This window comes from Oncorhynchus kisutch, linkage group LG30, assembly GCF_002021735.2.
Source record: "Oncorhynchus kisutch isolate 150728-3 linkage group LG30, Okis_V2, whole genome shotgun sequence".
Classification (NCBI taxonomy): domain Eukaryota; kingdom Metazoa; phylum Chordata; class Actinopteri; order Salmoniformes; family Salmonidae; genus Oncorhynchus; species Oncorhynchus kisutch.
The window spans coordinates 36,184,859-36,211,868 of NC_034203.2; the positions used below are offsets into that span (position 1 = coordinate 36,184,859).

General features: G+C 43.9%; 2 protein-coding genes across 2 annotated transcripts; both read left to right on the forward strand.

Annotated features, from left to right (window-relative positions):
• Positions 1-10,745, forward strand: LOC109874769 (zona pellucida sperm-binding protein 1-like). The gene is made up of 8 exons (XM_031810867.1): positions 1-2,278; positions 2,355-2,542; positions 5,454-5,551; positions 5,687-5,844; positions 5,970-6,162; positions 9,229-9,373; positions 9,473-9,548; positions 9,781-10,745. Exons 1-8 carry the CDS (start codon positions 925-927, stop codon positions 9,864-9,866), a joined length of 2,298 nt encoding a protein of 765 aa, XP_031666727.1. The 5' UTR covers positions 1-924; the 3' UTR covers positions 9,867-10,745.
• Positions 10,378-26,795, forward strand: LOC109874770 (zona pellucida sperm-binding protein 3-like). The gene is made up of 11 exons (XM_031810114.1): positions 10,378-10,396; positions 15,683-16,074; positions 16,158-16,193; positions 16,333-16,429; positions 16,499-16,676; positions 16,761-16,964; positions 17,043-17,134; positions 25,150-25,349; positions 25,449-25,574; positions 25,879-25,985; positions 26,570-26,795. The coding sequence occupies exons 1-11, from the start codon at positions 10,378-10,380 to the stop codon at positions 26,793-26,795; spliced, it is 1,677 nt and encodes a 558-aa protein (XP_031665974.1).
• Positions 26,796-27,010: the final 215 nt, after the last annotated feature.

Below are 27,010 nucleotides of genomic sequence, written 5' to 3' on the forward strand. Positions count from 1 at the left end.
CAAAAGCATAAATCCGTTACCTTGGAAATGCCTAACTGCAGGTTCTAGGTTTAAGGGACCACAATGGAAATAAGTCACTTATTTTGTGTAAAATATGTGAAATGTGTGTAATATGCATTTTTTACTTTAAAATAAAATCAATCAATGAACCTTCATAGCCCTAGCACTTGTGGAATATGTAAGTATTGGATAGGTTTAAAGCTTAACAGGGCTGCAATCATTGTTTATACCTATCCAATCATTCAGATGTACCTGAAGGGCATAAGAAGTGTAATGGAGAAATGTAAGATCACTAATGTTCGTATTTAAATTGCATGTGACTGACAATGTATAACATATTCAGAGTCTCTGTAACCTACCTGATTCACATACAGTACTTATCGACTCTGTAGTCTCCAGACAGACACTCAAGGTGTCGACTGAATATTTGGAATGGTTTTACATGTCTCTTGTTCGCTGATAATAGTAATTGACGTCAGCTAATCGCTGAAGGTCCTAGTACAAGGACCGAGGACACAGAGGAACACGTACACATATAGCGATGTATTACATCATATAGCTCAGGGTATATAAGCTGTGTTCTTCCTAATGGAGGTTGAACAATTTTTCTGCTTTGAAGCTGATTTTTGTTCCCTTGTTGCGATCAATTTTTGCAACTGGAATTGTATTCTTATGTCCACTGGGACTACTAGTGGTTATTTCAGGATATGGCCAGTGACTCTAGTCTAACCAATAAGGTGCTGACTATTTAATTGCACAGGGTTAGAAAGGGATTGATTTTGATTACAGGGTCAGTTTCTAGCATTTTATTATACTCAATCGGGTATATATATCTGAATTAGGCAGAACAGGCTGTAAAGGACAGTATTGCCGATACATGTCTTATTGAAGAAAGATACTTAGCTTATATCTTATTGAGCAGGTATGGCAGTGAGGTGGTGTTCCTATAGGTTTGTTATGTTGGTAGTGTTTGCATGTTATGCTGATGCACAGCCCAACTGGTGGTTTCCTCCAACCAACAACCCCCAACCTCAAGTTAAGCCTAAGCAGCCCCAATGGCCAGAGCCCCAGTGGCCACAGCAGCAAACTCCCCAGAAACCACAACAGCGGACTCCCCAGAGGCCAGAGTCCCAGGGGCCACAGCTGCAGACTCCCCAGAGGCCACAGCAGCAAACTCCCCAGAGACCCGAGCCCCAGTGGCCACAGCCCCATGGACCACAGCTGCAGACTCCTCAGTGGCCACAGCTGCAGACTCCTCAGTGGCCACAGCTGCAGAATCCCCAGAGACCAGAGCCCCAGGGGCCACAGCTACAGACTCCCCAGAGACCAGAGCCCCAGAGGCCACAGCCGCAGACTCCCCAGAGACCAGAGCCCCAGAGGCCACAGCCGCAGACTCCCCAGAGACCAGAGCCCCATGGACCACAGCTGCAGACTCCCCAGTGGCCACAGCTGCAGACTCCCCAGTGGCCACAGCTGCAGACTCCTAAGAGACCAGAGCCCCAGGGGCCACAGCTGCAGACTCCCCAGAGACCAGAGCTCCAGGGGCCACAGCTGCAAGGGCCACAGCTGCAAACTCCCCAGAGACCAGAGCCCCAGGGGCCACAGCTGCTGACTCCCCAGAGACCAGAGACACAGGGGCCACAGCTACAGACTCCCCAGGCACCGGCACCCCAGGGGCCACAGCTGCAGACTCCCCAGAGACCAGCACCCCAGGGGCCACAACTGCAAGCTCCCCAGGGACCAGAGCCCCAGGGGCCACAGCTGCAGGCTCCCCAGGGGCCACAGCTACAGACTCCCCAGGCACCGGCACCCCAGGGGCCACAACTGCAGACTCCCCAGAGACCAGCACCCCAGGGGCCACAGCTGCAGGCTCCCCAGGGACCAGAGCCCCAGGGGACACAGCTGCAGGCTCCTCAGGGGCCACAGCTACAGACTCCCCAGAGACCAGCGCCCCAGGGGCCACAGCAGCAAACCACCCAGAGACCAGAGCCCCAGTGGCCACAGCTACAGACTCCCCAGGCGCCACAGCTACAGACTCCCCAGTGGCCACAGCTACAGACTCCCCAGGCGCCACAGCTGCAGACTCCCCAGGGGCCAGAGCCACAAGGTCCACATAAGCAAACTCCCCAGTGGCCAGCAGTAACTAAAACTCAAAATCCGAGATGCCAAGTCGAGTCTAAGGATACAGTGCAATGTGGAACCCCTAAAATTACTTTGGTTCAATGTGAGGCTATCGACTGCTGCTTCAATGGACAGCAGTGCTACTATGGGAAGGCAGGTGAGCGTCTGATAGATCTTCTTCCTTGTAATGCTCTGTATTTGAACAAAACATAAACAAATGTATCTTTCCCCAGTGACTGTGCAGTGTACCATGGATGCTCAGTTTGTGGTGGTGGTGGCCAGGAATGCCACTTGGCCCAAAATAGACATTGATACCATCATTCTGCTGGGGGGAAACAACGGCCCCTGCAGTCCTGTTGGCATCACTTCAGCCTTTGCCATATACCAGTTCCCTGTCACAGCCTGTGGAACCACTCTGAAGGTGAGTAGAGAGACAGAATATTCATTGTGTACAGTGGCTCAGTATTAAAGGCCCAGCGTAGTAGAAAACAGGATTCCTGTTTTTTATATACATTTCCACACTATGAGGTTGGAATAATATTGTGAAAATTATGATAATGCCCTTTTAGTGTCAGAGCTGTTTGAAAAGACTGACTGAAATGTCAGTGTTTTGGTGGGATGGAGTTTTGGTAGTAAATTAGTTAACAGACCATTAGGAAATAAAGTTCCAAACCTTTCTGCCAATCACAGGTCGTTTTCAGTTTTCCCCTCCCCACTCCCAGTGGTTTGTTAGAGATAAAAATGGTTGTATTGTTGGACGTTTAAAGGCCAATTCCGCCACTTTTCAACTTCATTCTCATAATCTCCAGCACCAAACCAGTGTCTATATATGTGAAAACAGCGCGTTTCTATGATCTGTGGTTAAAAAGAGCGAGCCTTAAAAGTGCTTCTGTGACGTCACAGGGTAGAATTAAAAGGACAAACGGTGATATTCAAAACCTGCAACAAATTTCTAGCCCAAGCAGGACTCTAATCTCCCAAATAATAATAGTTGTAATGATAAGGCTCCGCTGCACCTTTGTTTCCAAGTGCAGATTCGATAGTCATGGTTGCATCATTACTACAGCGAAAATGGCTTGCATCTAGCCCAATCAGGGGTTTATCTTCCTAGAGCGGATCGCCGGGACTGCAATTTATATTCATAAACCATGTCATTTTGTATTTTAATTAGGATCCCCATCAGCTGTTGCAAAAGCAGCAGCTACTCTTCCTGGGGTCCACACGAAACATGAAACATAATACAGAACTAGACAAGAACAGCTCAAGGACAGAACTACATACATTAAAAAAGGCACACGTAGCCTACATATCAATGCATACACAAACTATCTAGGTCAAATAGGGGAGAGGCGTTGTGCCGCGAGGTGTTGCTTTACCAGGTTTGCTGTTTATTTGAGCAATAAGAGATCTATACAATACTGTATATAAATGTGCCCTGGGCTGTTCTAAAACTACTCGCGCGTTGTTAAACATTTGTTTACACATTGTTCCATCATTGGCTAGCTAACACCCCAGTAACTTTACCAGTATATCCAAACATTTGGGGACACAGAAAGAAAGGAAAAGGGATAGCTTCTTCCGGAGATCAATCATACCATTGAATGAAATGTCAAAATAATAGTAGAAGGAATTATTTATTTCAGCTTTTATTTCTTTCATCACATTCCCTGTGGGTCAGAAGTTTACATACACTCAATTAGTATTTGGTAGCATTGCCTTTAAATTGTTTAACTAGAGTCAAACATTTGGGTAGCCTTCCACAAGATTCCCACAATACATTTCTGCCTATTCTTCCTGAGGTGTAACTGAGTCAGGTTTCCAGGCCTCCTTGCTCGCACACGCTTTTTCAGTTCTGCCCACAAATTTTCTATAGGATTGAGGTCAGGGCTTTGTGATGGCCACTCCAATACCTTGACTTTGTTGTCCTTAAGCCATTTTGCTACAAATGTGGAAATATGCTTGGGGTCATTGTCCATTTGGAAGACCCATTTGCGACAAAGCTTTAACTTCCTGACTGATGTCTTGAGATGTTGCTTCAATATATCCACAACATTTTCCTCCCTCATGATGCCATCTATTTTGTGAAGTGCACCAGTTCCTCCTGCAGCAAAAGCACCCCCACAACATGATGCTGCCACCCCCGTGCGTCACGGTTGGGATGGTGTTCTTCGGCTTGCAAGCCTTCCCCTTTTTCCTCCAAACATAACAATGGTCATTATGGCCAAACAGTTCTATATTTGTTCCATCAGACCAGAGGATATTTCTCAAATGTACGATCTTTGTCCCCATGTGCAGTTGCAAACAGTAGTCTGGATTTTTTTGTGGTGGTTTTTGGAGCAGTGGCTCCTTGCTGAGCGGCCTTTCAGGTTATGTCTTGATAGGACTCGTTTTACTGTGGATATAGATACTTTTGTACCTGTTTCCTCCAGCATCTTCACAAGGTCCTTTGCTGTTGTTCTGGGATTTGATTTGCACTTTTCACACCAAAGTACGTTAATCTCTATGAGACAGAGCATGTCTCCTTCCTGAGTGGTATGACGGCTGCGTGGTCCTATGGTGTTTATACTTGCATACTATTGTTTGTACAGATGAATGTGGTACTTTCAGGTGTTGGAAATTGCTCCCAAGGATGTACCAGACTTGTGGAGGTCTACAATTTTTTTCTGAGGTCTTGGCTGATTTATTTTGATTTTTCTATGATGTCAAGCAAAGATGCACTGAGTTTGAAGGTAGGCCTTGAAATATATACACAGGTACACCTCCAATTGACTCAAATGATGTCAATTCGCCTATCAGAAGCTTCTAACGCCATGACATCATTTTCAGGAATTTTCCAAGCTGTTTAAAGGCACAGTCAACTTAGTGTATGTAAACTTCTGACCCACTGGAATTGTGATACAGTGAAATAATCTGTCTGTAAATAATTGTTGGAAAAATTACTTGTCATGCACAGAGTAGATGTCCTAACCGACTTGCCAAAATGATAGTTTGTTAACAAGACATTTGTGGAGTTGTTGAAAAACAAGTTAATGACTCCAACATAAGTGTATGTAAACTTCCGACATCAACTGTGTGTGTGTGTATATATATAGAAATGTTATTATAATACAAAAACACTGTCATGGGAAGCACAAATAAACTTCTCAAATCACCCAGAAAAACTGTTACATTCATCCACAAATAAGACCTCAATCAATACTTCAAATTGAACGGCACCAGCACAACAAGATTAAACAAATTTTGAATGTTGACACTGGTAGTATGCTGGAGATCCTGAAAATTGGATTGAAAGGTGGTGGAGTTGCCCTTTAACAGTGGACCCTCCCCTGCAGGAGGAAAATGGTTATATGGTTTATGAGAACAGGATGGTGTCTTCCTATGAAGTGGGGGTCGTACCCCAAGGCGCCATCACCAGAGACAGCCAATTTGAGTGAGTCTTCTCTCTGTAAGATTGAATTTGATTGATTCCCAAGAGCTAGTTTCCTGCATCCAGATTTAGCCCATAAAGTGTTGATATGCTTCAAGATTCTACTGTATCAGTCACTGCCATGGTCTCCTTCTCTAGGCTGCTGTTCCAGTGTAAGTACTCCAATACTGCGGTGAAGGCTCTGGTTATTGAGGTGAACAGTGTTCCTGCACGCGCTCCGGTTGCTGTTATGGGACCGCTCAGATTGGAACTCAGACTAGCCAAAGGAATTTGTGACACCAAGACATGTAAAGATGGTAAGGTTTATTTAATTTCAGACTTGTTCTGTGTCAATTCGTAGAACTTCAAACATATTGTTTTTTATAATTGACTTTTATCTTTTTTTTTTCTTTTTTTTTCTTGAATCCTGTCTGACTTCCAGAGTCCAGTGCCTTCACATCGTTTTACACTGAGGAAGACTACCCTCTCACTAAAGTCCTGAGACAACCTGTATACGTTGAGGTGCGCATCCTGGAGAAGAAGGATCCCAACCTGGTCCTATTGCTGGAGCGCTGCTGGACCACCTCTGACCCCAGCCTTGTCAGCATGCCCCAGTGGGACCTCCTCATTGAAAAGTGAGTAACTACAGTACTAATCCACTTGATTATGCATGTCTTGCTCATTTTTTCAAATATGTATTTTGAACAATATGTTTGACATTTCGTCATTATGTGACTTCAGATTGCATCATCTACCACTATGTACACTAAACACAAATGTCAACGCAACATGTAAAGTATTGGTCCCATGTTTCATGAGCTGAAATAAAAGATCTCAAATCTTCCATATGCAGAATTTTTGTTTACATCCCTGTTAGTGAGCATTTCTCCTTTGCCAAGATAGTCCATGCACCTGACCAGTGTGGCATAACAAGAAGCTGATTAAAAAGCATGATCATTACACAGGTGCACCTTGTGCTGGGGACAATAAAAGGACACTAAAGTGCAGTTGTCACAAAACATAATGCCACAGATGTCTTAGGTTTTGAGGGAGCGGACAGCAGGAATGTTCACCAGAGCTGTTACCAAAGCATTTCATGTTCATTTCTCTACCATAAGCCACCACCAATGTTGTTTTAGAGAATTTGTCAGTTCGTCCAACCGGCCTCACAATCGAAGACCATGTGTAACCATGCCAGCCCAGGAACCACATCCAGCTTCTTCACCTGCGGGATCGTCTGAGACCAGCCACCCGGAGAGCTGATGAAACTGTGGGTTTGCACAACCAAAGGATTTCCGTACAAACGGTCAAAAACCATCACAGGGAAGCTCATCTACATGCTCATCGTCCTCACCAGGGTCTTGACCTGCCTGCAGTTCGACGTTGTAACCGATTGCAGTGGGCAAGTACTCACCTTCGATGGCCACTGGCACGCTGGAGAAGTGTGCTCTTCACGGATGAATCCCGGTTTCAACTGTACCGTGCAGATTGCATGGCATCGAGTGGGCGAGCAGTTTGTTGAATTCAACGTTGTGAACTGAGTGCCCCATGGTGGCAGTGGGGTTATGGCAGGCATAAGCTACGGACAACAAACACAATTGCATTTTATCAATGGCAATTTGAATGCACAGACATACAGTACCGTGATGAGTATCTGAGGCCCATTGTTGTGCCATTCATCTGTCGTGTCTTTACTATCATTACATTGAAGACTTATAGCTTTTATCAAAGATTCTCTAATTAGTATTACGCGATCAACTGATTAATCATGTAACTGTAATTAACTAGGAAGTCGGGGCACCAAGGAAAAAGATTCAGATTACAAAGTTATCATTTCCTAAAATAACTTTCCAGATATTTTATCTGATCAATTAGTCTTCAAATTAATTAATTATTTAATTTACCTCACGTTAGTCTTATTCCAAACGTCGTAAATTGTTGGTTATCTGCACGAACCCAGTCTTCACTGAGTCATTCATACATCAATTGTCTTAAATAACTTATTTATTACTAACTAAGTAATTCACAGGAATGCATAAACAAACAAACAAGGTAAATGTGGTTATAAGAAATTATAGGGGAATGTGCCCTAGTGGGCTAAACCGGCATGGAGGCTTATTAGACAAAAGGGGAAGTGGGGGTCGACTAAGAAGTCACTACAGAGTTGATGATTATAACAATTGAAATGCTAATCCTTTGCACATGAATGCTCACTCATTCGGGAACAATTGCAATCAATATATATATTGACGCTCAGTGTGTCGTCTTGATCGCTGGTGAAAAGTTTGTTTCTGTTGGAGAGTTTCGTCCTCTCTCTCTCTCTCTCTGTCTTGGTTAGAAGGGATAGTTCAGAGTGACATTCATTCATTTGTTATAGAATGGATGTTTCGGTGATTGTTGTTCTTCGTGTTCAATGATACCGAATTCCTAGCTGCAGACTAGTAATTAATATCAAAGACTTGTTCTTATTATGTCGGTATCGATAGTCTCAGAGTTTAACCACGTGGTATGGTTAAAAGATTCCGCAACCTTCGTCCTCTCCTAATGGAGAAAAACATGGTCTGGTGATCATTTCCCAAAGTTGGGTTTTATTCGGAATTGCAGAAAAGGGGCTGTCCCAGGATGCCTGACCCTAACTGGGCTCAGGGTCGGTCCTCTGATTTAGTTCAAGTCAAAAGGGAATTGTATTTTCCTTCATTCAACAGTCCAAAATCATATTACACAATTTCACAAACAGTATCATACTCACTCATTCATCTTATACAACAATGAGATGTAAACCTCATGAGGCTATTATATAAACAGCGTTATGGTAATGTGGCCACACCATCTCCCATGAGCTTCCCCAAGTTGTAACAAACGGACCAGTTCGTAGCTGGATTTTTCACCAATCTTTTATACTTTCTCGGGAAAATGAAATTTGTTCGTACCTCAAGTTCTGTGAGGTGGAAGAAATTCCTTTGTGCTCTATGAAAATTTACTCTGCCTCTTATACTATGTGGCAGGGTCTTCTCAGGAATGTACGACCTCTCTCTGACCACAGCAGCCTAGTTTAAGGAGGCAAGGGGGAGGCAGGGAGAGGGGGATGTGGCTTGCTATACCCAAAGAGGGCAACGTCATGACACATCCATCATAATCACTTCATGCTTCAGCATGATAATGCACAGCCCCAGATTGCAATTATCTGTACACATTTCCTGGAAGCTGAAAATGTCCCAGTTCTTCCATGGCCTGCATACTCAGACATATCACCCATTGAGCATGTTTGGGATGCTCTGGATTGACGTGTATGACAGGGTGTTCCAGTTCCCGACAATATACTGTATATAGCAAGTTGGCCCAACCTGTGAAATGTAGTGGGACAACATTCCACAATCAACAGCCTGATCAACTCTCTGCGAAGGAGATGTCTTGCGCTGCATGAAGCAAATGGTGGTCACACCAGATACTGACTGGTTTTCTGATCCACACCCTACCTTTAAGGTATCTTGTGACAAACATATGCATATCTGTATTCCCAGTTATGTGCAATCCATAGATTAGGGCCTAATGAATTTATTTCAATTGACTGACTTCCCTTCATGAACTAACTCAGTTAAATCTTTTAAATTGTTGTATAATGCATTTATATTTTTGTTTAGTATATTTGGAATTGAGGCTTGGCAACATGAAGTTTCTACTACTCCTCTCTCTTTCTCCAGATGTTCCTACCAGAATGATAAGTACCAGACCACCATGGTCCCTGTGGAACTCTCCTCTGGCCTTCTGTACCCCAGCCACTACAAACGCTTCATCCTCAAGATGTTTACCTTTGTGGATCACACTCTGGCTCCCCGCAAAGATACAGTAATTGGCTACCTTTATTCATACCTATTTGATATAATACACACAACTTGATGTGCCATTGGCTTTTCACTAACTGATTTTATGCTGTACTCTTGCCAGATTTTCATCCACTGTAGTGCATCTTTGTGCTACCCTACTCCATGGGACTCCTGTGAACCAAAATGCAGCAAACAAAGTGGGTAGTATTCTCCCTTTACAACTGCCTTGTTTGGACACTATAGCCCATATTTAAAGTGTCTCGGAGTACGAGTGCTGATCTAGGATCAGATTCTTCCTGTCCATAACCTTAATCATTAGCATGATTTAAAAGACAGCTGATCCTAAATCAACAATCCTAGGCTCAGATGCTTTGTGGTTGTGAATATGACCCAGGTTCTGTTCTTAACCGTTTCGGTTGTGATTTACAGGAAGAGATGTTGCTTGGAGGAAGACTAGGCAAACTGCTGTGGTCTCCAGTGGAGAAGTGGTCCTGGTTGACAAAAAGCCAGCCTAGCCTTCCAACTACTGATACTAGCTACAGTTTGTAGCAGGATATGAAATGATGTATTCCGTCCTTCCATACCCATTACAGTGTAGGTATTGAAAAGCACTGGCAGTACTTTTTCTACGAACCTTTTACCTGGCGATTGTTTCTAATTTCTTAATACAGAAGAAACGTGTCTCTTATAAACGTCCTTGTCCAGTTGCAGGTGATACTCCAAAAATGAGACTATTCAGAAAGATATGAAATCAACTTTTTGCACGGAGTGAGGAGTTCCCTCGCCTTTCCCAACATATTGTAGGGACTACTCTTTTCTATGCGACACGGTGCAGCAACGCGTAGAAGTAGACAACAGCGCATCACACAGTGCGACCAAAACAATGTTCTATACACATGCAAGAGGCATTTCTCATTAGATACAAACAGTGGATTTAATATTTTTCTGAATATTCTAGTTTTTTTTTTGTTCCATCTGCAACTGGACAAATTAGTTTATAAGACTCTGGAACCTTCTGAATCGAGAATGAAGAATGTACCGCAAAGTAAAGGTTTGTCTAAAATTTCCTGATTACGGCTAAACAGCCATATCAATGGCTATGATAAAACATGGGTTCCTGATTTCGCAACGTATTCGTTTCTAATAAACAGTTGTACCCCCCAAATTATATTAACTTATTTGTGTATATTAAAACCTACTCTTACCACAGAAATGTGGATATAGGATCTGTAAATCTTGTCAGGTTTGTTATGTGAAGGCATTGTCTTATACCTGGAATCATTGAAAGCAGTGGTCAAGGTTGTGTAGAACTATCATTCTATGCTAGGCCACTCCAACCCTGTTCCTGTAGTGCTACCCTCCTGTAGGTTTTCACTGCACCTGAGTATAACAATTAGCTGCTTGATAAACTGAGCCTGGTTTGTTGAAACTGGGGTTGTTGTGAAAACCTACAGGGTAGCTTTCCAGGAGAGCCCTGTTCAAGGCCAAAACACAGAACAGTCTAAGTAGTTTTTCTATACTGAACAAAAATATAAAACAATTTAAGATTTTACTGTGTTACAGTTCATATAAGGAAATCAGTCAATTCAAATAAATTATGTCCTAATCTATGGATTTCTCATGACTGGGCAAGGACACAACCATTTGGCAGCCTGGGAGAGCATAGGCCCACCCACTGAGGAGCCAGGCCCAGCCAATCAGAATGAGTTTTTTCCCACAAAAGGGCTTTATTTGAAAAAAAATACTCCTCAGCACCACCTCAGACAATCCTGCAGGTGAAAAAGTTGGATGTGGATGCGATGGTGTGGTCTGCCATTGTCAGGCTGGTTGGATGTTCTGCCAAATTTTCTAAAACAATGTTAGAGGCCGTTTTTGGTAGAGAAATTAACATGCAATTCTCTGGCAACAGCTCTGGTGGACATTCCTGCAGTCAGATACCAATTGCGCGCTCCCTCATCTGTGGCATTGTGTTGTGACAAAATTGCACATTTTAGAGTGGCCTTTTATTGGCCCCAGCACAAGGTGCACCTGTGTAATGGTCCTGCTGTTTAATCAGCATCTTGATATGCCACACCTGTAAAGTGGATGGATTATCTTGGCAAAGGAGAAATGCTCAATAACAGTGAAGTAAACAAATGTGTGGCCCAAATTTTTGGGAAATGTTGCATTTGGAACATTTCTGGCATTTTATTTAATCTCATATAATAAACACTTTATTTTGGTTCAGTATATATGGGCATTTCCATGGTAAGAGATGAGACTTGTTTTTTTAACCTTAATGTAGGCTGTCAAATAAGCCAATGATTGCAAATATATAACATCCAATTATCCACAAAAGTTTGGTAACAGTATGAACGTTTTTGCTGTTTGTGCCATCATTCTTTTAAATTTAGCATCGGTATGTTTGTCAAATTGAGTAGAAATTGTTAAAAATAGTTATGGTTTGTTTAACTATGCAATCTTTTTTTGTCTCAGTAGCTAGGTTTCCATCCAATTGGCGATAGGTTTATGCGAATACTCTAGAATCCGCATAAAGAAAACATGCGCATTTTCCCATAAAAGTCAGTGGTCATTTTTTTTGTGCATACATTTTCACGTTCTGAATACAAATCTAAAGTTCAATATGTTTCCATCGCATTTTTTATTCTACTAGTGGTTTTGTCACAAACTCTTGCTTTAAATTGCACCTATGCCTACTCTGGTCTTGCCTGGCACCTGCACTCTAGCCAACAGCTCGCAGATACAGTGTGTGTAGACTAGTCTACATGAGATTATTATGGATAAGAGCGTGAATGTTTTTGTCAAACGGAAGCCAAGCATCGATTATCATGTCACCAGAATAGTAGCCTCGATATTTATTTGAAATGGGCATCAACCTCATCACCTTGCACATTCCCCACCCTGTGAAGTTAATAAATTATTTTATCTGTAGCCTAGTAAACTGCATGCTTTTCCGAGTCGTAATGGGTGGACCACATAACATGTGTGACTCAAAGTTCACTTACACCGCTATTTGCATAATTCATTTTACACACAAAAAGATCCCACCATGTCGAATAAACAAATTGCATGTCGGCATTTATAAAATTGTACCGGTATTTCATGTTTCCATCGGCCTGGTCGTGACTTCTCATGCGCCATGTAATTCATCCGCATGAAATTGTTGGATGGAAACGTAGTTAGTGATCCATACTATTAACCCAGTGAGCGTATTGCCGCAAAGAGAAATTGGGGAGTTTAAGATATTGCAGTGTAACAGAAGGCTTCAGGTAGACATGTAATAATCTGAGTTTTAACTCTGGCCATATTCATAATTGTATTATGCACGCCTTATCCTCTTTGTAGGTAAGATCTAATGTTCTATTTTCAGCAAACTTAACATGTGTAAATATTTGTATGAACATAAGATTCAACAACTGAGACAAACTGAACAGGGGGAGTCAAAATCAAAAGTCAGTATATGTTGTGGTCACCAGCTGCATTAAGTACTGCAGTGCATCTCCCTCGTGGACTGCACCAGATGATTTGCCAGTTCTTGCTTTGAGATGTTACCCCCCTCTCTTCCACCAAGTTCCCAGACATTTCTGGGGGGGGAATGGCCCTAGCCCTCACCCTCTGATCCAACAGGTCCCAGACGTGCTCAATGGGATTGAGAGCCGGGGTCGTAGGAAGGGAGCCTGTAGGAAGGGTACCACATGAGGATGTCTTCCCTGTAACGCACAGCGTTGAGATTGCCTGCAATGACAACAAGCTCAGTCCAATGATGCTGTGACACACCGCCCCAGACTATGACAGACCCTCCACCTCCAAATCAATCCCTCTCCAGAGTACATGCCGTGGTGTAACGCTCATTCCTTCAACGATAAACGCAAATGATGGTGAGACAAAACCACGACTCGTCAGTGAAGAGCACTTTTGCCAGTCCTGTCCAGCAACGGTGGGTTTGTGCCCATAAGCGACGTTGTTGCCGGTGATGTCTGGTGAGGATCTGCCTTACAACAGGCCTACAAGCCCTCAGTCCAGCCTCTCTCAGCCTATTGCGGACAGTCTGATCACTGATGGAGGGATTATGCGTTCCTGGTGTAACTCGGGCAGTTGTTGTTGCCATCCTGTACCTGTCCCGCAGGTGTGATGTTCGGATGTACCGATCCTGTGCAGGTGTTGTTACACGTGGTCTGCCTCTGCGAGGACGATCAGCTGTCAGTAGAAAGGCCTCTTTAGTGTCCTAAGTTTTCATAACTGTGATCTTAATTTCCTACTGTCTGTAATAGAGGTCGACCAATTCTGATTTAACGCCGATACCGATTTATTGGAGGACCAAATAAAAGCCGATAAATAAAAATCGGCCGATTTAATGGGTATAATAATCACAATAACAATACTGAATGAACACTTATTTTTAACTTAATATAATACATTAATAAAAATCTTTTTAGTCTCATAATGAAACATGTTCAATTTGGTTAAAATAATGCAAAAACAGTGTTGGAGAGGAAAGTAAGAGTGCAAAGTAAGAGTGCAATATGTGCCATGTAAAAAAGCTGACGTTTAAGTTTATTTTTTAACATGAGTCTTCAATATTCCCAGTTAAGAAGTTGTAGGTATTATAAGACTATTTCTCTCTATACCATTTGTATTTCATATACCTTTGACTATTGGATGTTCTTATAGGCACTATAGTATTGCCAGCTTAATCTCGGGAGTTGATATGCTTGAAGTCATAAACAGCGCTGTGCTTCAAGCATTGCAAAGAGCTGCTGGCAAACTCAGGAAAGTGCTGTTTGAATGAATGCTCACGAGCATGCTGCTGCCGACCACTGCTCAGTCAGACTGCTCAATCAAATCATAGACTTAAATATAATATAACACACATACGAGCCTTAGGTCATTAATATGGTCAAATCCAGAAACTATCATATCGAAAACAAAATGTTTTTCAGTGAGATACGGAACCGTTCCGTATTTTATCAAACGGGTGGCATCCATAAGTCTAAATATTGCTGTTACATTGCACATTCTTTAATGTTATGTCATAATTATGTAAAATTCTGGCAAGTTAATTATGGTCTTTGTTAGGAAGAAATGGTCTTCACACAGTTCGCAACAAGCCAGGCGGCCCAAACTGCTGAATATACCCTGACTGCTTGCACGGAACGCAAGAGAAGTGATACAATTTCCCTAGTTAATATTACCCGCTAACATAAATTTTGTTTAACTAAATATGCAGGTTTAAAAATATATATACTTGTATTGATTTTAATAAAGGCATTGATGTTTATGGTTAGGTACAATGGTGCAACGACATTGCTTTTTTTCATGAATGCACTTGTTAAATCGTCACCCGTTTGGCGAAGTAGGCTGTGATTCGATGCTAATTTAACAGGCACCGCATTGATTATTTGCAATGCAGGACATTAAACTAGTAATATCATTAACCATGTGTAGTTAACTAGTGATTTAAGATAGATTTTTTTATTTTTATAAGATAAGTTTAATGCTAGCTAGCAACTTACCAGTCTCCTCGTGGAGTGCAATGTAATCGGCGTCCAAAAATGCTAATTACCGATTGTTATTAAAACTTGAAATCGGCCCTAATTATGCCGATTAATCGGTCAACCTCTAGTCTGTAAGCTGTTAGTCTTAATGACCGTTCCACAGGTGCATGTTCATTAATTGTTTATGGTTCATTGAACAAGCATGGGAAACAGTGTTTAAACCCTTTACAATGAAGTTATTTGGATATGTACAAATTATTTTTGAAAGGGTCCTGAAGAAAGGACGTTTATTTTTTTTCTGAGTTTATATATTATTGGGACTGATACATACAAGTATTTGAAGTGGAGCAGGGCTATAGATTGTTCTGCCCTGTACCCACTGAATAAGTTGAGGGTTCAGTAGGTTGCAATTGCAACGCATATGCAACTTTAAATGTTTCTGATAGAAATACAATATATGTAATTGACATAATTCTTTATACTATGTAGACATGTCTGTTCTACATAATACATTTCTATCAATGCTCTGTAAAGTTGAGCCCTCCTCAATAAAGCCCCAGGTATACTTGATTTTGTCTGCAGGAAGGTGGCCAAAGGTAGCTAAATGACATTCAACCTCACATTCCTCAGCACCTGTTTGGTTAGTCAGGTCTGGGCCAGAATAAAGCTGATTGCTGAAGGGGTTATAAAATGGTTTGACAAACTGCAGAAGAAAAACAAAGATGTATTCCCACTGATGGGTTTCTGGTAATCATTTGCAGGGCTTCTGTTGGTTGTGGCCTTTGGCTGTGTTGTTAGTGATGTGTGGGACTCCAGACGGTTTTATCCGAGATCAGGGTTTCTGCTCGATGAAGTCCCAGCCAGGTTTGACTCTCAGAAGCCAGTGCAAGAGGAGCCTGCAAGGCTGGACCCTAGTGAGGCTGTTGAAGAGCCTGAGGGTTCCCAGTCCAAGCAGGCCTTTGAGAAGCCTCTGACTTTGAACTATCATAAAGTTGAAAAGCCTGAGCGCAAGCCTACCGTGCTTGAGTGGCCGCCGCAGTTGGCGACCAACAGTGTGGTGACTTGGTGTCTGGTCCGTGTGAACGTGAAGCAGGACCTGCTGGGGATTGGCCGGCTCATACAGCCACAGCGTATCACTCTAGGAGGTTGTGCTGCCACTGAGGAGGACGCTGACGCTCATGTGATCACCTTTGAATCAGAGCTGCATGGCTGTGGCAGTGAGCTGACGGTATGTCACATTTATTGTTTAACTTCCTGAATAATGTGACTCATCATTCTTGTCTGATGCTTGACTTATGATCCTGTTCCTAGATGACTGAGGATGTGCTGATCTACACCTTCACTCTTGTCTGAGGCAAAACCTCTTGTTAACACTTCTATAGTGAAGACCAGTGCAGCTATGGTTGATATTGAGTGCCACTACTTGAGGTAACTATTGTTGCGTTCTTCACTTTGACAACCCATATCATTCTGAGGTTTGAGTAAGGCCATAGTCAGCAATGCCCTGAAGCCAACCTGGATCCCCAACATTTCCAACATGGTGCCAGAGGAACTCCTCTACTTCTCCCTGAGGTTCATGACTGGTAGGTAAACCTGATTGGAAGCCTCTTCCTTTGTGTAAACCCCCACTGACATGCCACTCCTCTTTCCAGCTGACTGGCAGTTTGAGAGGCCCTCCAACCATTACTATCTTGGTGACATCATCAACATGGAAGCCTCGGTCATGCCGTACCACCACGTTCCCCTCCGTGTCTTTGTGGACCGCTGTGTCGCCACCTTGGCGCCTGATGTCCACATTATCCCTAGATATTCTTTCATTGAGGACCATGGGTGAGTTTAGTTGTCAGTTTGACTCCTCTTATATTACCTTAAATGTAACCCCTGAAGCCTAACGTTGACCCTTGGTCTCCTCAGGTGTCTGGTTGATGCCAAGTTGACCGGCTCCAGCTCCCAGTTCCTGTCCAGATCCCAGGATGACAAGATCCAGTTTCAGCTGGAGTCCTTCAGGTTCCAACCACAGAATGATTCCCAACAGCTCTACATAACATGTCATCTGAAAGCATCTGCAGCCTCTTCCCCCATTGATGCTGAGAACAAGGCCTGCTCTTTCACAGATGGGTATGTATAAGCTGGGTTGTGGGTATAGTACCTTTATGACATGCTGCTATATAAACTAACCTTCATATTTATCTGTAGCTGGAAGGCTGCAGGTGGAGATGACCTGGTTTGTGGCTGCTGTGACTTCCGCTGTGCTGTGAGGAAGGCTGGAGATCTGGACAGTGATTCAGGTAGGTGTTAAAGCCAGAGCTATATCATATTTCCCTGTTTTAGCTCATCACTGGTAATATGCGTCTACTCTCCTCAGATTTGCGGTGGGAAGGTAAAGCTACCCTGGGCCCGTAATTGTCAAAGAGTAATATTACTACTTTAACAACTTTTTTCGGGGAGGATGTCTGCTGGGACTAATTCTGGAAGGTGTAGCATTATCACCATTCAGATTGGAGAATGATGTGTATATAGTGGATTACCCGTGTCTAAATATAGCAACCCTACTGACTTAGCCCCAATTTTCTTTATTGACTAGATGCTCACATCTTTGGAACTTAACATTGGATGTGGAGAATTATTAGGCTGCCCATTGGCTTATCTTCCTGTGGCTCAATGCAGTTTCCTCATAAACCAGATGTGTCATAGTAAACATGAATCCATACACTCAGTGGTTGCATAAGAATGAAGGTTACTTGAGGCGAAAGGAAGGTGGATGGGTACCTCAACTGTCAAGCATCCCAAATGTTTGGAAATTATCACGGCTACTTTTGCAACTCCTTAACATGTTAGCCAACCTTAACCCAACTGTTAAGCTGAAAATAAGAATTTGTTCTTAACTGACTTGCCTAGTTAAATAAGGTAAAATAAAAAAGCTAATGTTAGCTACCTTGTCAGCATTAGCCATGTAGCTAATGTTGGAATTCGTAATATCATGCATGTTGCAGATTCTTCGTTTTTTATGACGGGGCTGGACATCCACCAACTAATACGTATGTATCATACTAAATTAAGGGAGATCTACTGTTATCTAACCTGGAGATCAGATCAAAATATCCATCACTTGATGGCTACAGTAGGTGTGGCTTTTACTGTGAAGCGCTTGCTTACAAGCCCCTTTCCCAACAATGCGGAGTTGAAGGAAATGTTAACCCAATAAAATTACTATATACAGGTACAAGGTGTAGGGGTAAAAGTGAATGTATCTTGATTACCTACGCAGCAGCATATGATAGGGAGTGTGCAGGAGTCCGTGTAAATAGTGTAGCCATTTCATTAACTGTTCAGTCTTATGGCTTGGGGTAGAAGCTAGTTGCAGCCTTAACACAGAAATAAAGATATTACATTAAGACAATGCAAACATTTAACAAGCAAAGTAGACAATTAATGCCTGACAGGTAATGTTTAACATTTCAGTGGAATTAGTAGAGGTCTAGTCATGGTTGATTGCATTAGATCCATTAGTGATGGATTTACTTTTTGCCTGACAAATGTGATTGGGTAAATAATTCCTCTGATGGCGCTGGTTATTGTAGTTTTGTCTTTGGTCTGGGGGGTAGCCGATGACCTGAACTTGCCTGTCTGGTTAAGTTATTTTGCTATTAAACTCTAATTGGTCTGAAAAATACTTGATTTCTTAAATTATTACAGAAAATCAAGACTGGATACTAATTTGCAGTGGTGTGAAATACTTTTAAAGTATGTAAGTAGTTAATCTTCACTATTTTATATTTTGGGAAACTCTTACTTCACTAGATTCCTAAAGAAAATAATGTTATTTTTACTCCCTACATTTTCCATGACATGCAGAGTTACATGAGTAATGCTTAACAGGACAGGAAAATGGTCCATTCACACACTAATCAAGAGAACATCCCTGGTCACCCTACTGCCTCTGGCCTGCCAGACTTACTAAACACATGCATTTTTGATAAACGGTGTCTGAGTTTTGGAGTGTGCCCCTGGCTATCCGTGAAACCAAGGAACATGGTGCGGTCTGCTTTGCTTAATATAAGGCATTTGAAATTATTTCTACTTTTGATACAAAAGTATATTTAGAACCAAATAGTTTGAATTTAACTTGGTGACTTCCACTTTTACTTGTTACTTTGTTTTAAGGTATCTATACTTTAACTCAAGTATGACAATTGTGTACTTTTTCCGCCACTGCTAATTTGCTTTAAACGCGAAGCCATGAGAGATGATGCATACGGTTGACATTCATATAGATAGCGCAATGAATAGCTAATCTGGCAGCCCTGTTTTGAGTGGGCTGGCCAGCTGTCGCTGAAGCTGTGCCCTCTTTGTAGCCTTCTCAGTCATGCTACACCCTTTGGAGGCTAAGACAAAACACCAACGCAGACATGTTTATCAGCCTGCTATAGTGTGGGAGGCGGAGGGTATATGAAACCAGAGGGAGAGATGGGCAGGAAGTTCTGAAATACGTGAAGTGGATGGGGCTAGGTAGGAAGACACACTGTATGGGGGATAAAAAAAATTATAGATAAGGAGTGGTGAAGGGGTTGGCGTGGGAGAAGGGGACCTATTGCTTGCTTCGTCCCATATCCTGCTAGTGTTTGTCAGCGTTGGGTCTGAGTAACGGACAAGACAGACTGTAGACCGACAGTATCACCTCTGATGGGGCATTAGGCCTCCCCCTCACACATGCTTCCATTCGAACACACTTCACCTCCTACACTATGAAAGACACACTTCACTTCCTACACTATGAAAGACACACTTCACCAATGTGCTATACTGACACACACAGGAACATATCTAGTGTACACTCAAACTTATACACACACTGCAAGCACGAACCCGAAAACTTGGCGTACAGTCAGACATGCATCCTTTGACACTGCTGACAGAGTTCCAGGAACAGGCAGTCATTCCGTTCATCTTGATCTTATACAATGCCTTCTCATTTGTCCTGGATAAAGTATGTGGTTATAAGTGCAACCATAGACTTAGATGACTCATCTTTGTATCTGTACCAGTATGGTGCCTGTGAGAGCACGGGCAGTGCCATTGAGGCTGTCTCCATTTTGAAGTAGTCAATGTTCTACTTCTATGAGTTGGTAAACAAACTGAAAGGGTGCATACTGCCACCTGGAATGTGGTGTTTGAACAGGTATAAAGCCAAGGTTGGTGATTTACTGCCACCTGCAGTTATGGAATGTTTGCTCACAAGTATAATTGTTGACTACTTCAAAATAATGGTTGCCCGGGCAATGGCAATGTTCATGCAAAAACGGGTTATTTCTAAGTACTGAACTCTATCCATCTCTATGGTTGCCCTCATTGAGATGGAAGGGCAATTTATACATTGGGAGAATCTGAATTGCATTTCCTTGATTGCTCCTGTCCTCGCCTCCTACTAAAAACCCATTGTATGAGGTCAGATGTTTAAGGACCTCTGACCTTCTCATCCAATGGGTTTTGAGAAGGAGGGAATTAGAGGATGAGATGAATCAAGGAAATGATATTCAGATTCTCCCCTTGAGCTCAAGTTCATCCTGAGGAAGGGGTGACGCGGACCATTAGTTTACAGTTGAGAGCCCTCTGCTGGTCTCACTGTGTCAATACCATAATATACTCAGTGCTCAATGACCACAGAACTGCAAGGAGAAAATCAGCCTCTGAACTGAAGAATCACAACGAATCACTATGTTCAAGTCACAATAGCCAACATGGGAGATGTACACGCATACCTTTGGAAAATTGATCAAGCAATAACACATTTTCAACTGATACCTTTTAGACACTAGATAACAATGGGAAAAACAGTTTTGGTGGAACAACCGTTCAGGGGCTGAGGGTTGAGGTGAGAAACATTGATTAAGCAAGTCCTCTCCCTCTAAAGTACAGAGGAGCTTGAGTCACGATGTGTCATTAATCACTATGAGTCATAGCAGCTAGTCACGCATAAAGCAGTGTGTTGGGATACTTTATCTACGCAACTATTTTAGGAACACCGCACATGGTGCTAATATTAAGCAAGTTTCAATCACACTGTGTCCTAATGAGTACTGTTGACATGTCTATCTGTTTCTATGGATTCCTGTGGCTGCTGCATTATCACAACCAGATTTCACCTTGTATATAATCTGTTACACTCCTTGTAAATGTAGAATATAAAAGCACAGAAATCTCTGTGTTGCAGACTATTGAATTAAATCCGATTTTAATTTGAGGTACAAAAACCATCAAGGTGTGTAATTGATCAATCATTCATCAAAATGCTTATTTCCAAAGTTGTCCTGAGTAAGCTGCTGAATAGTCTGTTAGAATGGATATGAAGGCAAAGTTCATTGCAGTCTGATGTACACGATCATTCAAAAGTTTGGGGTCACATACAAGTGTCCTTGTTTTTGAGAGAAAAGCACTTTTTTTGTCCATTAAAATAACATCAAATTGATTAATGTTGTAAATGACTATTGTAGCTGGAAACGACAGATTTTTATGGAATATCTACAGAAGCCCATTATCAGCAACCATCACTTCTGTGTTCCAATGGCACGTTGTGTTAACTAATCCAAGTTTAGCATTTTAAAAGGCTAATTGATCATTAGAAAACCCTTTTGCAATTATGTTAGCACAGCTGAAAACTGTTCTGATTTAAAGAAGCAATAAAACTGTCCCCCTTTAGGCTAGTTGAGTACCTGGAGCATCAGCATTTGTGGGCTCGATTAGACTCAAAATGGCCAGAAACAAAACTTTCTGAAACTCGTCAGTCTATTCTTGCTGAGAAATGAAGGCTATTCCAAGCGGGAAATTGCCAAGAAACTGATGATCTGGTACAACGCTGTGTACTACTCCCTTCACAGAACAGTGCAAACGGTCTAACTAGAATAGAAAGAGTTGGAGGCCCTGGACAAGTACATTAGTGTGTCTAGTTTGAGAAACAGACACCTCACAAGTCTGAGACTGGTGTCCTCAACTGGCAGCTTCATTAAATACCCGTAAAACACCAGTCTCAACATCAACAGTGGAGAGGCGACTCCGGGATGCTGGCCTTCTAGGCAGAGTTCCTCTGTCCAGTCTCAACGTCAACAGTAAAGAGGTGACTCCGGGATGCTGGCCTTCTAGGCAGAGTTCCTCTGTCCAGTCTCAACGTCAACAGTAAAGAGGTGACTCCGGGATGCTGGCCTTCTAGGCAGAGTTCCTCTGTCCAGTCTCAACGTCAACAGTAAAGAGGCGACTCCGGGATGCTGGCCTTCTAGGCAGAGTTCCTCTGTCCAGTCTCAACATCAACAGTAAAGAGGCGACTCCGGGATGCTGGCCTTCTAGGCAGAGTTCCTCTGTCCAGTCTCAACGTCAACAGTAAAGAGGCGACTCCGGGATTCTGGCCTTCTAGGCAGAGTTCCTCTGTCCAGTCTCAACGTCATCAGTAAAGAGGTGACTCCGGGATGCTGGCCTTCTAGGCAGAGTTCCTCTGTCCAGTCTCAACGTCAACAGTAAAGAGGTGACTCCGGGATGCTGGCCTTCTAGGCAGAGTTCCTCTGTCCAGTCTCAACGTCAACAGTAAAGAGGTGACTCCGGGATGCTGGCCTTCTAGCTAGTGGAGTAGGCGAGAGGGCATGCCTGTCGATATCACTAGACTGTGAGACAGCCGGGATGGTGGGCAGAGATGGACAGACGGGGGCGTGTGTGTGTGTGTGACAGACGGGGGCGTGTGTGTGTGACAGACGGGGGTGGCATCATGCAAGCAGGCTTTGTCTGGAACAAATCGTCCTCTCGCTTCACTCATACTCACACTCACACTGTCTTCTCAAGCACAGACAAGCCTCCAGCAGACAGAGAAACACATACAGATGCACTGTTCATTTGACCCTGTTTCTGACAACAGGAAAATAATCCTCCAGCAACAGGAAATGGGAATTATTATGTGGATTATAATTAATTTACATTTTTGTAGGGGGTTGATACGATTTTGTTAGGGCAAATCAAGTCTGACGTTTTAAAGTAGAAGTTACAAAATTTAGAACCTTTTTAAACCTTGAGTACACTATAATTAGCATTTTCCTGAAAATGTTCTCGATAACAGATTGATCAAATTAGGATAGCAGATCTGTAGGTACTGGCAGCATGAACAGAATTGTCTTCCTGTCTGGCCAAATTACCCTCACTCCAGACCTCCACTGTTGTTTTTCGGACACAAGAAAAAGGGAGTTGCAACAATACTGCCCTCCACTCAAAATAGTTATTGTGTTTGTAAAGGCCTTTTGTGGGGAAAAACTTATTCTGATTGGCTGGGCCTTGCTCCCCAGTGGGTGGGCCTATGGCTGCCCAGTCATGTGAAATCGATAGATTAGGGCCTAATGAATTTATTTCAATTGACTGATTTCCTTCTATGAACTGTAACTCAGTAAAATCTTTGAAATTGTTGCATTTATATTTTTGTTCAGTATAGAATCAGTTTTGTATTTTAGGTCATAATGAATAAGATTATATGGACAGGGGGGACCTGATTCAAGATCAGCACTACTACTCTGAGAGGCTTGATGAATACGGGCCCAGATTTACATCGATATTACTTACTTTATCATTACACTATTGAATCAAAATGAATGAGTTGATATTTGTTTGTCCCTCATCCCGAGCCATGGCCTGTTCATCCTGCTACCATCTATCAAACGGAGACAGTACGTACACGTGTATCAAAGCCAGGACCGAGAGACTGAAAAACAGCTATTTCCAGGCCATCAGGCAGTTGAACAGCCATCACTAGCCGGCTACTGCCCGGTACTCTGCCCTGCACCTTAGAGCCCCATGTAGAGACATTGAACATTGGTCACTTTAACAATGTTTACATATTATTTTACTCACTTTATATGTACAGTATATACTATATTCTAGTGTCACTCCCTGATCTGTTTCACCCATCTTTGTGCTTGTCTCCACCCCACCCCAGGTGTCGCCCATTATCCACATAATCCCCAGGGTATTTATACCTGTGTTCTCTGTCTGTCGGTTGCCAGTTCATTTTGTTTTGTGAAACCTACCAGCTTTTTTCCCCTTGCTCCTGTCTGTTCTAGTTCCTGTTTTCTAGTTTTTCCTGGTTTTGACCAATCTGCCTGCCCTGACCCTGAGCCTGCCTGTCATTCTCTACCTTGCCACACCACACTGGATTATTGACCTCTGCCTGCCCTTGACCTGTCGTTTTGCCTGCCCATTGTACTAGTAATAAACCTTTGTTATTTCGACACTGTCTGCATCTGGGTCTTACCTGAAATGTGATAGTACGAACTGGCCATGACTGGCCCAGCAGACTCGGACCAGCTCCGCAACACCATCTCCTCCCAAGGAGCCACCATTGGATGGCACGAGGAGTTGCTTTGTGGTCTTATGAAAGGGTTCCAGACCTTGGCTGCACACCATGACCAAGTATTGAACACATTGCTGGAGCAATTCCGCTGTTTGTCTGTTAGGCACCCTTCCACGATGGTAACCTCCCAGCCCCTCAGTAACCCGACTGATAGCAGCGGTGCCTCCCCTGTCATCCCAGTTTCCCGGGAACCCAGCCTACCTCCCCCAGAACGCTTCGATGGAGAGTCGGGCACCTGATTGAGCTGCAGCCCTCCTCATTCCCCTCGGACCACTCTAAGATAGCGTACCTCATCATGCTGATGTCCGGGAGGCCTCTCGCCTGGGCTACGGCAGTATAGGAACAACATTCGGCTGTATGCATCAGTCAGGAGTAGTTCGGGTCAGAGGTTAAGAAAGTTTTCGATGCTCTACTATCCACTTTGAGATATCAGCTGATGTAAGAAGGGCTATATAAATACATTTGATTTGATACTCATCGACTCTGGGACAGGTGAAAGCTTTATGGACACTACCCTGGCTTCCGAGCTGAACATCCCCACTCAGCCCCTCTCCATTCCCATGGATGTTAGAGCACTAGACGGGAGCTCTATAAGCCGGGTCACCCACAATACCACCTCAATCAACCTACGTGTGTCATGGAACCACAGCGAGACAATCCAATTCCTGCTCATTAAGGTTCCGTGGTATTGGAATTCTCCTGGCTCCAGTGACACAATCCCCTCATTGACTGTTCTGCTGGTGCCATCATGGGCTGGAGCCCGTTCTGCCGTGGCCATTGCCTGTCTTCCTGGGGTCTCGGAAGTTGCCCCGGCCCTCTCCGCCATTTCCGCGGAGTACCAGGGCCTCTGGGAGGTGTTCAGTAAGGCACGGTCCACTTCGCTTCCACCGCACTGACCATATGACTGCGGGATTGACCTTCTCCCAGGCACCACTCCGCCCCGGGTACAACTGTACTCTCTATCAGTTCCGGTGACCAAGGCTATAGAGACCTACATTGAGGACTCCCTAGCTGCAGGGTTCATCCGTCCTTCTGCCTCCCCTGCCGTTGCAGGGTTCTTCTTTGTGGAGAAGAAGGACAAAACCCTGTGCCCGTGCATCGACTTCCGCGGTCTCAACAACTTCACAGTGACATGTTGAACCCATTCGTCTTTTTGACATCCTCGTCTCGATGACATCCTCGTCTTCTCCCGTTCTGTCAAAGAACACATGCTCCACATCCGACAGGTTCTCCAACACATCCTGGAGAACCAGCTTTTTGTAAAAGCAGAGAAGTGCAAATTCCATCGCTCAACCATCCCCTTTCTGGGTTACATCATCACTGCAGGGAGTGTACAGATGGATCCCGGAAAGGTGAGATCGGCGGTGGATGTCCATGGTGCAGCTGCAATGTTTCTTGGGATTCGCTAACTTTTATCTGAACTTTATCCGGGGTTACAGCACCCTGGCTTCCCCACTGTCTGCACTCACCTCTCCCAAGTTTCCATTCACGTGGTCCCAAGCTGCTGACCGGGCATTCCGGGATCTCAAACACCGCTTCACCACAGCTCCCATCTTGGTTCATTCTAACCCATCCCGATAGTTTGTGGTGGAGGCCGATGCTTTGGATGTCGGAGTGGGGGCTGTCCTGTCCCAGCGTTCTGCCCTGGACCTCAAGTTACATCCCTGCGCCTTCTTCTCCCACCGCCTCAATGCCACGAACAGGAACTACGATATGAGGAATCGTGAGCTTCTCGTGATGAAGATTGTGTTGGAGGAGTGGAGGCACTGGCTGGAGGGGGCGGAACATCCGTTCATTGTGTGGACTGACAACAAGAACCTGGAATATCTCCGCACCTCAATTCTGGGCAGATAACCGGATGTTCGTTCCTGACGCGGTCTGCTCCTGGGTCCTGAATGGGCCCACTCCTCCAGGCTTTCCTGCTACCCGGGCACCCAGTGGACCCTGGTCTTTGTGCGACAGTGCTTTTGATGGCCTACCATGGTTCCTGACGTTGCCGTATGCACGATCTGTGCACAGAACAAGACTCCTCGCAAGCTCCGGCTGGTCTCCTTCAACCTCTGCCTGTCCCTCACCATCCCTGGTTTCACATATCCCTGGACATTGTCACGGGTCTCCCCCTGTCTGATGGCAACACCGTCACCCTGACCATAGTGGATCGGTTTTCCAAAGCCACCCACTTCATTCCTCTCCCTAAGCTTCCCTCTGCCAAAGAAAAGGCCCAGCTCATGGTGCAGCACGTCTTCCGGATCCATGGACTGCCAGTGGACATGGTCTCCGACCGTGGTCCTCAGTTCTCATCCCGGTTCTGGAAGGCGTTCTGCACACTCATTGGGTCGTTTGCCAGCCTGTCCTCCGGGTTCCACCCCGAGTCCAATCGCCAGTTGGAGAGAGCCAACGAAGACCTGGAGACGACTCTGTGCTGCCTGGTCTCAGCCAACCCCACCACCTGGAGCCAGCAACTAGTGTGGGTCGAATACGCCTGCAACACTCTTCTTTGCTCTGCCACGGGTCTATCGTCCTTTGAGTGTTCCCTGGGGTGTCAGCCCCCGCTCTTCCCTGAGCAGGAGTAAGAGGTCGGCATACCTTCGGCCCAGATGTTTGACTGAACCAGGTATTGTGTGTAGGCCAGTGACACAAAATCTACATTTTATCCAGTTTAAATTCAGGCTGTAAGACAACAAAATGTGGAAAAAGTGTGAATACTTTCTGAAAGCACTGCAACTACTGCTGTACACACCTTTTATATTCATAAACTGTCCATACTGTGTATTGTTACTGTACATAC